General features: G+C 43.0%; 1 protein-coding gene across 1 annotated transcript in view; it reads right to left on the reverse strand.

The window, feature by feature from the left end:
* Positions 1-606: 606 nt before the first annotated feature.
* LOC308084293 (tyrosyl-DNA phosphodiesterase 1-like) overlaps positions 607-14,895 on the reverse strand; it is a 142,214-nt gene continuing 127,925 nt past the window's right edge. Inside the window, exons 15-16 of the mRNA XM_080426865.1 lie at positions 1,113-1,218; positions 607-757 (exon numbers count right to left, since the gene is read on the reverse strand). Of these exons, the coding sequence (XP_080282991.1) occupies positions 684-757; positions 1,113-1,218 (180 nt within the window). The 3' untranslated portion in view covers positions 607-683. The remainder of the gene's footprint in view (positions 758-1,112; positions 1,219-14,895) is intronic.

The following is a 14,895-nucleotide window of genomic DNA, read 5'->3' on the forward strand; positions in this document are numbered from 1 at the left end:
CACATATTAGATTACAACAGCCTTCAAAAAAGCTGGAGAAAAGCAAAAGGTGATGACAAGTTATCGACAGACAAAACGCGAAGGAAAATAAAAGCCTGGAGATGGAGGCTATTGACAGACTGACATGCAGTACATAATGTACAGACGGCTTCTTTGCATTAGTTTTGCCACAACTAACAAGGCAAATGGCAGTGGAAATGCACAATTTGCAAAAAATACACGACGGCATACAAACACACACAGATGGGGGTGTGTGCGCGCAGGCACACAGTTATGCGTAGAGAGGTAGTGGATAATGAGCAGTAAAGCTGACATGGTGATTGGAGGCCTGCCTTGATGGAGAGTCTGCACACTGCAAGACTTTGTCCTTTTAATACTGGTATGTTCATTACATGTCACACTGGGTGATGGGAAAAGTAAAATTATCCACCTTGATAAACACAAGTTGAACATGTCTACATATCACATGACAAAACTACTGCCTACATATTCCGGGCAATATTTTACCTTGAGAAAACACTTTTTTTCATCACAAATAGCAGATCTACTATCTCAACATGTTGTGAGCATTTAGATCTGCTATTTTCGCTATTTGACAAACAACAAAGTATAGAGTTGAAGTGGTTAAAGAAGCCATCAATGAGTTGTTTTTTGTCTGTATTCTGTGTGTAGTAGTGTGCGATTCAGGAGGGGACCCAGATGTTGCCGTGCGTGTCAGGGGCCTGGGTGTAGGGAATGTTCCACATCCATGGTTGGTCTGAGAACAGAAGAGCACAACAAGACAATGTACAGGCACCAAAACATAACACTATTGGCTGCCTTCTTGGAATGAATACTAATACAGCAAATATCACTACTACCATTGTTAATAATAACAAAGGTTAAAAAGACATGATTTGCTGTACAGAAATGTACTAATGAAGTGCTTCACAACTGAATGACACACACACACGCACACGCACAACACACACACACACACACACACACACACACACACACACACACACACACACACACACACACACACACACACACACACACACACACACACACACACACACACACACACACACACACACACACACACACACACACACACACACACACAATACCTTTCTCAGAGTAGCGCTTTGGGGGCAGGTCAAAGGGCACAGGGAAGGCGTTGGTAGAAGACGTGATAGGATATGGGTTCCTCTTAATAGGGAAGGTTTGCATGTTCTGAAAGAAAGATGGACAATAATGCACACCATCAGATAGCCTTTCAATGTTTCTCCTAGGTGTGTGTGTGTGTGTGTGTGTGTGGGGGGGGGATCTTACATAAGCAGACGGCAGGTAGAGGATAGAGTTGCACCGATACCGATACCGTATCGGTATCGGCTACCGATATGACTTATTTCACGTATCGGATATCGGACATGACATAACCGATCCACATTCCGATAAAATGTTTTCTTTTTTTTGTTTTTTTTGTGTTTAATACAATTTTAAGAAGCAGCTAAGTATGCACATTGTTTTAATTTATTATTTGTAGGTATTTTCTTTTGGTGATAGATCATAGTGTATTTGTTTTTTTTCTACTGTTATTGTACTTTAAAATATTCAGTAATAAATGTCTTTAATTGAAAGGTAATGCATTTTTTTTTGTATTTAAAGTTTTGCTCGGATATCGGCATATATATCGGATATCGAAAAATATCCTAATTGATATATCGGATTGGATCGGAATTTAAAAAACCTGTATCGGTGCATCTCTAGTAGAGGACACCATTATCTGAGTGTTGTTCTTTTCCAGAGCACCCCATGCTGCTTTAGACAGGTTGGAACTAAACAGAAACACACACACACACGCACACGCACACAAATTAGAACAAATACAAGCCATTGTATTTATAGGTTGCTACAGGGGTCATTAGTGTTTTTATTTATATTTCAGACCAATGATTTGCAATGCAATGAAACAGTTGCAGAATGTTGCAGGACAAAGTTGCAGCGTTCTGAAATACTTGGTTGCAGGCCTCAGTAGCTGCTGTGACAACGGTGGCACAGGCTGAGGCAGACCTGCCTCAACAGCTATAAAGTTGTAAAGGAGTCGAGGACTTTAATTTAGGAAGCTTCCCTGTGCTCTCATTCTCTGTAGCACGGATATGCTCTCAGTGCTGATCGCAACCCTGTTCATAATGTATGATTTCCAGTTGGCAACAGCACCAAATATCAAACATGGCAGATATCTGGAAACACCCGGTGAACTTTTCACACACAGCCAGCAAAACCTGGGCGAGCGAAGCCCGATCTTGCGTCAGATCGGGGGATTTGACGGCAAGCGCCAAAATAGGCCAGCAACAACATAATCTGGGCAAAAAGACGTTCAGTGTGAACCTGCCATTTGCCTGGCACGCTTTGCTGTGGGCAGGGCAAAAAAGTACACCAGTTGGTGTTTCCCTTTATGGTAGATACAGTATAAGTTTGTGTAGTAGACATCTCTTTCATTCTCTTACATGACTGCAAAGCAACACGTTAGCACAATAACATGTGACGGGCAATGCCAGGCAAGATCTTCCTATGTTTGTTAATGAGCATGTCAGGAATTAAACCCAGGAACACCTTGGCCAAGACTGATTGCTTGGTCAAAGCTGAATATACCTCCTCAAGAGTTTCTGCCTAACAAGCTACCATCCCCATGCTTGAAAAAGGTTGAACATTAAGGACAGGATCTGTCGCAAAACCAAATATGTTTTCTATCTCTTGAAGTGTCCTTGCAGGTTGGTTTGTATACAGTAGCTAAACTAAACGTGAGTTGAAGATAAAAACTGTGTAAGGAGTAAAGATGAAAAATCCCCAGTAGCCAGATACTTGAATTTAATTGGGCACCTGGAGACCTCACCTTGTGATGAGGATCCAGGCAAGCTGGGTGAAATCTGGTGATGTCCTCATGTAAGTCTTGATGTGAGGCATTGCATGACTCCTCCCAGTGGTCTCTGCCTGCCACCGGCTGGAGTGCACACGCACGCAGACAGACAGACAGACTTGTCTTGTGTCTTTTTGGAGGTTTGGTTTCGGTTCTGTTATTTAAAATGATGATATGCTTTTTGGTTATTACACTGTATGCCTGCAAATGTTCAAAAAGATGTTCCCAACACAAGCTTTTTTTCTGAACAAACTATGTAAAAGACTCCGCTGAGATCTTACATCCAAAGTGCCTAGTGTGCATTTCTGAAATCTGACCTAGAATCTCCACTCATGGTCTACGGATCGAGTCGCTATCGAAGCAACCACTTACGTTTTAGCCAGCTATAGTTTGTGCCACTTTACATAACTAACCAATTACTACATAACTATTTTATTAACCCATTAAGACCTGAGGCCGATTCTAAAAAAAAACGTCTAAATCCTGAACTACGTTTTCTGAAAAACAATCTTTCATTAAAATGATTTATGTTGCTATATACTGTATATAGCAACAACTACACAGAGTTGTTGCCGGCTTGAAAGATATATAACAACGTATAGTGTTCCAGGTCTAATTAAAGTCAACAACCTCTCAACACAGCTATGTGGAAACTGTTAGCTGCTGTATGTGGTTTTAAAGTAGTAGTAGTTCAGGTGATTTAAAAAGTTGTTTAATAATGCTGGCTTTTTACAGTTTGTCTGCCATGTTGCCGTGAAGTCAACAACTACATGTCAGAGATCTACGGGTTGACAAATCATGCACCAGCATGACTTCCAACATGACTGGAACGCAGCGTCAAACAATGGAGCCAATGTTTCCGTTCTGAGCAATGAGCACGCTCCGTCGCTATCACATAAGTGATTGTGGTCATTGTGGTCAAATTTGCTGCATAGTCTCATCTAGATACTGGTATCAGGTGGGTTTCATTATTGGCTTTATATATGTTTCTCACCTGGGTATCCCTCCAGACTGGTTCTCACATCCTCCACTGAAGGATACAGCTACAAAACACAAACCAGAGCTTTTAGTGCAATTTAAAAGGTAGGGTAAGTGATGTGTTTTTGTTACGATAAGTGTTGAATAGCTCTATATTCTGATAGTACTCATTGCTATGGAGTGTTTGTTCAGTAACAGGAGACTCCCTGTCTCTCCAGCTCTTTGGTAAACAGAAAATTCATTTTCAGGGCGGGATACCAATTCTATTCAATCAGGAAAGAGAACTCACACAGGATACAGATTAAACAAGTGAAATTGGAATTTGGAAGTGATGACACAAAGCGATGAGCAAACAAAATTGGAACACATTAAAAAGTGAGCGAATAAATGGGTACTCTCCTCATTGAAATGTATTGTGTTTATTAAAGAGCTTGAAAGACAGGGAGACCCCTGTTACAGAACAAACACTAGCAATGATTACTATCAGAATATAGTGCTTTAACCTTTTACAAAAAAAACTTTTAGTTTTAACGGTCACAGTTTTTTTCTCTCTCTCTCTCAGACAAATATTGTGCAGTTAGAAACCATCATCTTGTGCTGGGAAATGTCCCATTACGCAGTTGTGGGAAGTATGGGTATAGGGGTGAGCAAATTTGAAAGAGTAAGAGAAGTTCCTAGGTATTTCATTAAATATGAAATCTGCCTCCTTTTTGCTGCTACTACACACTGACTGCTATAATGTGTGCTTATAAATATATAGTAAAGATTTACTTTAGCTCTTCTCTGTTTTTAAAATCTTACTGTTGTTTATCAGTAAGATAAACAACAAGACTACCGTTTCTATCCTGCTGCTAGCCATGGTTCACATCATGGTGCCGAGTCCCCCTGGTCTAAAGTTGTGTTCGACATTGCCATCTCTCACATAAACATAAACGTTCAGATTTCAAATATAAAGTGCTTACCACCGAGCCACGGATGTTACAAGGCGACGCGAACCGCGATAAGTACTCATATCTCCCGTATTGTTCAATAAAAAGCATTTTAATCCCATCGTCGGCCATTTTCTCCAAATTGTCTCCGATACTTTCAACCATGCGACACTAATGGTTGGGAGGTGTATTGCACTCTGATACATTACAAAACCTCTAACAACCCCCAGGTGTCAACAAAGTCCAATCTAGTCCTCTCTAATTGTGGCAGTGGTTGCAATAAGGCGAGTGGAACGTACCAGGTGCAGGTATATATCTTTTAAATCCTTAGAACGTATCGACACGAAGATGTTCTAATAGATTTTTTACAATTAACTAAATCAATTTGTCTGATTAACCACTTAACCGTGTAGGCTAATATACTTTGTTGTACAATGCTGTTTACTTAGGTCTTGCTTGTTGTAAGTCGCTCTGGATATAGCACCCACCTGCTCTCAGACAAGTCGTGCTCTTGGATCCTCTGGATCCAGCCAGCGAGCTCGGGTGCACGATACGACGCAAGGTACTCCAGCAGGTCTCTCCTGAAGAAGGTTGGAGACTCACCGTCGCTTGGTGGGCTGCACAGCACAGCACAGCAAAGAAATTCCTTACACCTAAAATTTAAATGAATGTAATCGTCTCAAACAATTGAGACATTTGGTATGTTGCGAACACCTACAAAAAACTATTGTAATAACTCTCTGTCTCTCTGTCTGCACATTCGTCCACCAGAGGGCAGTGACAATGCCAAAACTATATTTAGATCAGGTAAGATAAACATTAGAATGGGCAGAAACAAGATTCCCCACTTGGATCAATAAAATATGACTTAACCAGACAGCACTAAGAACGAGAGTAACTACTAAAGATCTGATTTTTTTTTATTGCCAGGCATGTTTACATATTGTCTCTGTGAGGTTGTTGCATTACACTGAAAGCAACAATATAGAAATATATTCAAATTATTATTTAAAACCATTTACTCAAAATATACAGATATGTATATCATTTGAAACTATACAATACTATACGATATGCAAGAAGGTGGTATTGCAACATAGGTAGATAAATAAATATCAAATATGGCACATGTTGAGAGTGAGAAGGTAGAATCATAATTACATTCCACAATGCACTTGAAATAATAAATACATTATTGCATTTATTATATTGGCAAAGTGTAGCAATATATTCTACATATATTCCCTTGTATGTCGCCGCTGTCGGGCAGAACCTTGTATCTCCATATTTAAACCTTTTGTTTATTTTATTTTAAATGAATGCCCCTACTTCGTCGTACGAGCGAGCATGAGTGCCACGCAAGGGTAGAGGAAATAGCCGAGTTACAAGCTTGCAGCACGTGAGCTTGTAGATCGGCTATTTACTACGATACACTAAAAGGTTCGGGCCACTACGTACTTAGCCCTCACATCTAGAATTTGGGCCCTCACATTTATGTTGCACCGCCGATCTGACTCATAACGACACGGTTTGTTTGTGTCTCATGTCATGCTGTCACAGTCAGCATGACACACGCCATATTTGTGTGTAAGGCAAGGCAGTTGTATTTGTATAGCACAATTCAACAAGGCAATTCCAATGTACTTTGCACAGAACATCAAGCAAAGGAAACACAATTTGACATCCGGATACATAAAACAAAAGAAAGTAAAGAAGTAAAGAAATGGTTTTGGCGAAGATATGCATGTTGTTGGTCTTAAGGGCCAGTGAGGGGTTGGGGGTTATTTAGCCCCTACGGAACCTCTCCCTCCGCTAAGTAGCTCCGAGATGAGGTTCCTCGTCGGTTCCTGCCGTTTGCGGTCGACATTGTCGCACATTTTCCACTTTACATGTTTCTTACCCCTTTCTGCACATCGTATCCAAAAAGCAAAGCATTTGCGCCACTCTCTCAGATGTTTTAAGTTCTAGCGGAACATAACAGCTTCCAACGAGTTGAAGAAAGTATTTAATTTGCCTCGGTTTTCATCCGGTTACATGTTTTTTTGACATTGCGCAAGAGTTGCGCCCGTAGAGATAACATTACTGATTACCCTACTGGTCAAATGTTGAATTGCATCTTCTAATGCAAAATATTATGGAACCGAATGAAAACCGAGGCAAATTAAATACTTTCTTCAACTCGTTGGAAGCTGTTATGTTCCGCTAGAACTTAAAACATCTGAGAGAGTGGCGCAAATGCTTTGCTTTTTGGATACGATGTGCAGAAAGGGGTAAGAAACATGTAAAGTGGAAAATGTGCGACAATGTCGACCGCAAACGGCAGGAACCGACGAGGGACCTCATCTCGGAGCTACTTAGCGGAGGGAGAGGTTCCGTAGGGGCTAGGGGTTATTAAGCAAATACAAGCTCACAATGTGCGCAATGCAATGTGTTAAGAGCCAGGGCCGGCCGCTGCTATAAGCAATATAAGCGGTCGCTTGGGGCCACAACCACTAGGGGGAAAAAAAAGAAAGAAAAGAAAAGAAAAACATTTTTTTTTGATTTTTTTTTTTATGTGTACTTTCATATTGTAATTATGTCATGTATCTCCTATCCAACAACTAGCGTTATTATTTTAGTATGCAATAAAAAATGACATAATGATTTTATAATGGGGGTGTTTGGGGGGGGGGGGGGCACCAAAACAAATCTTGCTTAGGGCCACAAAAATCCTAGGGCCGGCCCGGCCCTGTTAAGAGCTTGTAGATCTGCCATTTTCGGTGCGTGACACCATGCATGCAACTAGGTATAAATCCGGCTTTAATGTGAATAAAGAATAGTTCAGATGGACTGACCCCTGTGACTTCTGGTACCAGTCGGCTCTGATGAGGTTGGAGGTCGTGATGACGACCCTGAAGCCCTCCTCGTACCACAACAGCATCATTTTCCTGAACCAAGAACAAAGATGGCGGATGGTTTTCATCCACAGCAACTACATCAGTATCAATACAAAGCCCTAGTATGCACTGTACCAGCCATGACTACAGTGTCTGCTACATAATTGGCAAAACAATAACCTTTTAATGATAATATAACTTTCATATTTAAAAAACAAATATGTAAAACAATGACCATGGTGTTTGTTTTCTTTAAAACCTTGAAAAGTGAGTTTTCATTGCGATACCGATGTATAGGAATACAGTGTTAGTTCCATTGATCTAAGCCAGAACATAATCGATTGATTGATCATGAGAATAAACAGGCTCTGAAAACACACACAACCCACCCATCTGACCACTTAACACGGCAGTCAAAAGTGATCAGATGGGTGGGCCGCGAATGCTTTTGAGGTTTTGTGGGCCCTGATCCAGAAAAGGTTGAGAATTTGTGCTAAATGAAAACATTACGCTGAAAATTGTAAGCTCATTTAAAGGTAGGGTAAGTGATATTTTTTTGTTTTTTTTGTTTTGTTTTGTTAAAAAGGTTAAAGTACTATATTCTGATAGTAATCATTGCTACAGAGCGTTTGTTCGGTCACAGGGGTCTCTCCAGCTCTTTAGTAAACAGAATATAGTACATTTTCAGGTAGGTGACACAATTTAAGCCAATCAGGAGAGAGCACTGAAAATGCATTTTCTGTTTATTAAAGAGCTGGAAAGACATGGGAAACTCCTTTTACTGAACAAACAGTCTATAGTAATGAGTATTATCACAATATAGAGCTATTTAACACTTTTAACAATTTTAACAAAAGTAAATCACTTACCCTACCTTTAACTCTGAGTCTCTCCAGCGATTTAGTAAACATAAATTAGATTTTCAGGTGGAATACTAATTTCCTGCAATCAGGAGAGAGAACCCCACAAACAAAGATAATTTATCAGCTTCGATTTGACATTGTTCCAGTTCCAATTGTGTCTGCTTATTTGTTTGCCTGTTTACTAAAGAGCTGGAGAGATGGGGAGGATAGGATTCATGTGGCTAATACCATTCATTAAGGGAAATTTGCTGCTGTTGCACATTCACTAGGAGCTACCCAGTACGACCACTGCCCTCTACTGTTGGCCACTGGAAGCTGCTTAGTGTGACCACTTTACTCTTTATACTATATCCATTGGAGCTTTAGGAGGTCAAGTTGTGCATTTCTCATTCACTTTTCCCAGGCAGAAAGAAATATACATATTTTATGGAGATTAATTATATTAAGAAAATCACTAAGGTTTGCTCATTCCATAATAAAGGCAAAGTAGAGGCTAAAATAAATTCTACAAAAGAATAAACAGAACATATTGTACATTGCTCAATCTTAAACTATCTTCAACCTTTACTTGTTCTGATATGCTCGTGTTTTCAAAATAATCCTCTATCTTCTCTCCTTGCCTCTTTCTTATTTTTGTTATTATCCAGTAATATCTGGTAGCATCATACACAATCATTCTAGGATCTCAGGAATATTAGTATACTGTTCCTGTGAAGAGATTTACATCTGTTAATGGCTAATGTGGCTCAGTATTTACGACAAGTGTTTAGAATGTTCATGATGTATGAAGCCAATCTTCTTTTACGGCCGTAGTTATTGTAGGTCTCTCTATGAAAGACCACTTTGAAAGAACACAGTATCTGGAATCACATACTGATGGAAAATCAAATCCTCTCAGAACCTTCTCTCCTTTGTCTCTCCACCATCTCCCTCTCAGCTCTATGCCCGTCTCTCCTACACTGTCTCCTTCTCAGCTTTCCCACTGCCTGTCTCTCCTACACAGTCTCAGGCTCAGCTTTACTAACTGTCTGTCTCTCCTACGCTGTTTCCCAGGAGGCACAGAGGTTCTCTGTCACTCCAACACAGAGAAGCCAGGGACAGGCAGGGTGCGAGCGCCATACTCTACCAGTTTTAAAACTTTTAAGACAATGCTAGGGAAACAGATTAATCAACATGTCATACAGTAGTTGACACATCACAGACAGACATGGCACACAGGAGAGAGAAGGCTTACGTGTGATGAGTTCCAAAAGCAATATCCAGTTTAGCCTGCAAGGACAAAAAATATCCCATTAACTACTTTCAACTTGGCACCCATGTCATTATAGGCAACAACAGAGGCAGGAAGGGGGTGTATTTGTGAAGACACAAAAAAACCTGTAGGTACCAGGGTAAAAATCTAATCTGAAAACAGAATTAGCCAAGTGTCCTTGGCCCAGGTTACCCCAGGACCACAATGGAAACAAGCCCCTATAGGGCTTTTTAACAATCATTGTAAAATCAAACGACTGTACTATTTGCAAACTGTTAATAAAGTATTCAATCAATCAATCTTTGTTTACTACATACATCTCATACATAATTTCCTCCTATAAAAAGTGCCTAGTAAAATGAAGATTTATCTAAATCGAGCCTGAGGACAGGAGAGAGCCTATTTCACCCATTCAATAAACCAGCCCATGCTGGGTACTGAACCCTGAATGTGCTGATTGACACAGAGTGAGAGAGAAATTGAGACAGAGAGGCTGAGGGAGGGGAAAAGAGGGAGAAAGTTTGAACTTGAGCTCCATCAGCGAGAGAGTACTAACTAGACACATTCTTGATTGTGCTATCAAGAATGTGTAGGATTGTAGCATTTAAGTGAGTGGTCTTCCTTCCAAGTATTGTACATGCCTCCGGAACCACACATACCCTTGCTAGCCAGTTTCAAATAATCATAGACATATAAAGGTAGACGCCTCCTCTGGCTCTGAAGCGTCGGCATCTCGGACGCACTTCCGCTTCCTCTATGCTTCTGGGGGGCAGCTGGAAATTTCCGTGTGCGTCACAGAAGGGGGCGTTCAGTAGGCCAATCAGACGCAGGTGGGGGCGGGACAACTAGATTCTGACAAGTCCTGGAAAAGACGCGCTGTGGTTGGCCAGTAGTCAACACGCTGTGATTGGCCAGTGCCCGTTCCCCCCGGAAATATGGTGGCCACCATACCAAGCATGTCGCTCCAATGAACTGCAGAGGCCAATGAGGTATCTAGGTTTCTATATCTGTGGTTTCAATCCCCCATTATACTTTGGAGACACCGGCTGCGTTCCAGACAGTGTCAAAACTCGGCGAGCATCGAGACGTTCCAGAACGGTAGCACGCTGTCTGATGGCAGGATTCCAGTGTCCGGGAGGACACTGGCTGCGTTCCAGGCAGCGTCAAGCCTCGGGAGGTACAGCGCAAGCGGTCCACCACCCGAGGCAAGAACACCGACAGTAACGGAGTTGGATTACAAGGCAGCATTCAGTAGAAAAGGTCTGCACTTTTTACACCTTAATGTGAGGAGCCTGTATTTTAAAATAGAGGAAATTAGGAAGATTGTAAAGCTATCTGAAGTAGGAATAATATGTTTTTCAGAAACCTGGCTTGACTCTAGCATTAATGACTCGAAAATTGCAATCATGAATTATAACGTAGTAAGGAAAGACAGAAATCGTCAAGGGGGTGGAGTGTGTGTTTATGTACGCTCTGACATTTCGTTTAACCTCAGAGAAGATCTCATGAATGAACTGGAAATCGTATGGTTGGACATTTGTTTAACCAAAACAAAACCCATATTATTTGGGGCTTGTTACAGACCTCCAGAGCAGACAGAGTTTTACGACTCATTGGACACAGTGTTATCCAACGTTGCTGATTCAATGGAGACTTGGATAATGGGTGACATGAATACAGATGTATCTAAACCTGCCCACCCTACCTTTAAAGGGTTTGAAAATGTGTGTAATTCCTTTGGTTTTAGGCAATTAATAAAACAACCCACAAGAGTAAGTAAAACAACGAAAACCATTATTGATCTTATTCTAGTCTCAGATGTCACAAAAGTATCACAGAGTGGCACTATAGAGCACCGAAGTCCTGACGTGACTCGTTCATCCCCAGGTTTGCGGAAGTAATTTCTCTATGGAGAATAACATTGGGTCATCTTAGAATCGTCTCATATAAGAATTGTGGTCCAAAAATAAACACCGCGTGTCGGCGTTATTGTCAGGGAGGGGGTTCTGTATCGTTTATGATAGTCAGTCACTTATATTTGATACAGTCTGTTTCTGGCGAAAATGTAACTAATTCGGCGGAAGTAACATTAGCGTTTTCTCACCGTCAGTTGATGCTTCATATTACATTACATTACATTACATTACATTACAGTCATTTAGCAGACGCTTTTATCCAAAGCGACTTACAATAAGTGTATTCAACATAGGTAGGGAACGAAAACTACTAATCACCAGAAGTCTTTAGTGCATTTTCTGCAAAAACAAGCAACCAAGAGTATACCTAGCGCTAAGGTAAAAGTGCAATATATCAGCTACCTATTTCCTTAAACAGATGAGACAAAATAGCAAAATCAAATGAGCATGAGCTAAAACAAATAAGTGTATCGACTAAACAAGATCCAATAAACAATCCAATAAACAATACAGCAATAGAAAACAAGCGTTCGTACAACTAGTTAACAACAAGTAGGTCAGGCAGAGAGGAAGGGTAGTGTTTCCTGAAGAGGTGAGTTTTCAGCCTGCGGCGAAATATGGGCAGTGACTCTGCTGTCCTAACATCAGTGGGAAGTTCATTCCACCACTGTGGGGCCAGAACAGAAAAGAGTCGTGACCGTGTGGATCGGCCAGAAGGACCCTTGAGTGACGAGGCAATCAGTCGCCCCGAGGTGGCAGACCGAAGTGGTCGGGCAGGGGTGTAGGCATCGACCATAGCCCGGAGGTAGGAAGGAGCTGTTCCTTTCACTGCCCTATAGGCTAGCACCAGGGTTTTGAACTGGATGCGAGCCGCTACGGGGAGCCAGTGTAGAGAGCGGAGAAGGATGGTTGTGTGGGAGAACTTGGGGCGGTTGAACACCAGACGAGCCGCAGCTTTCTGAACAAGCTCCAGGGGTTTGATGGCGGATGCCGGAGCACCAGCAAGGAGGGAGTTGCAGTAGTCCAGGCGGGAGATGACGAGAGCCTGGATGAGCACCTGGGCTGCCTTCTCCGTGAGGAAGGGGCGAATCCTCCTGATGTTGTAGAGCAGGAATCTGCAGGACCTCGTCACTGATAAGATGTTTGCCGAGAACGTCAGTTGATCGTCCAGGGTCACACCCAGATTCTTCGCAGTCCGAGTTGAGGTCACCACAGCATTATCAATGGTGATGGCCATGTCTCGATGCGGACAGCCCTTCCCCGGGAGGAACATCAGCTCGGTCTTGTCCAGGTTGAGCTTCAGGTGGTTTGTCGACATCCACTCCGAGATGTCAGCCAGACAAGCAGCAATGCGTGTCTCCACCTGGGTATCAGAGGGGGGGAATGAGAGAATTAGTTGGGTGTCATCGGCATAGCCAGGAGGGCAGTCTCTGTCGAGTGACCCACTTTGAACCCAGACTGGTTGGAGTCCAGGAGGTTGTTCTGGTGGAGATAGGAGGACAGTTGTTTAAAGACAGCACGTTCGAGAGTTTTAGATAGGAAGGATAGAAGGGAAACCGGTCTGTAGTTCTTGATCTCAGAGGGGTCAAGTGTCGGTTTCTTCAGGAGGGGGGTGACTCTGGCAGTCTTGAAAGTAGAGGGAAAGTAGCCAGATGTCAGAGAGGTGTTAATAAGGTGGGTTAAGAAGGGAAGAAGTTCAGGTGCAATAGACTGCAACAGAGTGGATGGGACCGGGTCCAGAGAGCATGAGGTGGGGCGACTAGAGGTAACAAGGAGAAGGACCTCGTTAGGGGAGAGGGGAGAGAAGTGGGATAGAGAGGGGATGGGGGGGGGAGAGGAGTAGATGAAGGTAGAGAGGGGGGGGGTGGCGGCAGGCAGACGGGTGTGGGTAGTGCGCAGGGCACCAGCCGGGGGAGGAGGGAAGGAGGATCGGATATCGTTCACCTTCTTGTCAAAGAAGTTGGCGAAATCGTCGGGGAGGAGGGACGAGGAGGGAGGAGGGGGTGGTGGTTGCAGGAGAGAGGAGAAAGTTTCAAAGAGTTTTTTAGGGTTGGAAGCAGAAGCCTGAATTTTAGTGCAGAAAAAAGCAGCTTTAGCAGCTGATAGAGAGGAGGAAAAAGTAGAAATGAGAGATTGGAAGGTGAGAAGGTCCTCCAGGAGGTTGCCATTTCTCCATTTGCGCTCAGCCGCTCTCAGGCTCCGTCTCTCAGTCCGCACTGAGTCCGACAACCAGGGGGCAGGTGGAGTTTGGCGTGCAGGCCTGGTGGTGAGGGGACAGAGATGGTCGAGAGCCATCGACAGGGAAGTGGGAGACTAGATGGTCCAGCTCCTCCAGGAAGCCACCAGCAGGGCCCGGTGGGCGATAAACAACTGCAATGGTGAGCTTGACTGGATGAGAGACAGTGACCACATGAAATTCAAATGAGGTAGGAGAGAATTGTGACAGTGAAACAGGAGAGTATTTCCATTTTCTGGAAATTAGCAGACCAGCCCCACCACCTGTCCGCACGGCTCTGGGAGTGTGAGAGAAAGAGTACACATCTGACAGAGCCGCGGGCGTAGCAGTGTTTTCTGGTCTGATCCAGGTCTCAGTCAGAGCAAGAAAGTTAAGGGAGAGCAAGGATGCGTAGGCTGAGATGAAAGCAGATTTGCCTTCCACCACAGCCGAGTGGCAATTCCAAAGCCCTCCCGATACCACTTGCTCGACGTGAGTGGAAAGAGTAGGATATATTAGATTAGTTGTATCGCGACATCTGGGTGTAACCCAGTGTTTTTGCGACCACCAGGAAGAGGAGAGGACAGGAATAGGAAGAAAACACATCGTAGACACTATCACACTACTATATATCACTAAACACTGAAGAATCACTCAATGTGGAAGGTCGTAAATTGACTAAGTCGGGTTTTGACAAAGTCGCCTCTTGCCTTAGTCGGGTTTTGACAAAGTCGCCTCTTGCCTTAGTCGGGTTTTGACAAAGTCGCCTCTTGCCTTAGTCGGGTTTTGACAAAGTCGCCTCTTGCCTTAGTCGGGTTTTGACAAAGTCGCCTCTTGCCTTAGTCGGGTTTTGACAAAGTCGCCTCTTGCCTTAGTCGGGTTTTGACAAAGTCGCCTCTTGCCTTTGTCTGCCTAGCCTTCGTTTGCTAGCCGCTTTGAAAGCTACCGCTTTCAGAGCAGG

This window comes from Gymnoscopelus braueri (assembly GCF_963280865.1).
Source record: "Gymnoscopelus braueri genome assembly, chromosome: 1".
NCBI lineage: Eukaryota > Metazoa > Chordata > Actinopteri > Myctophiformes > Myctophidae > Gymnoscopelus > Gymnoscopelus braueri.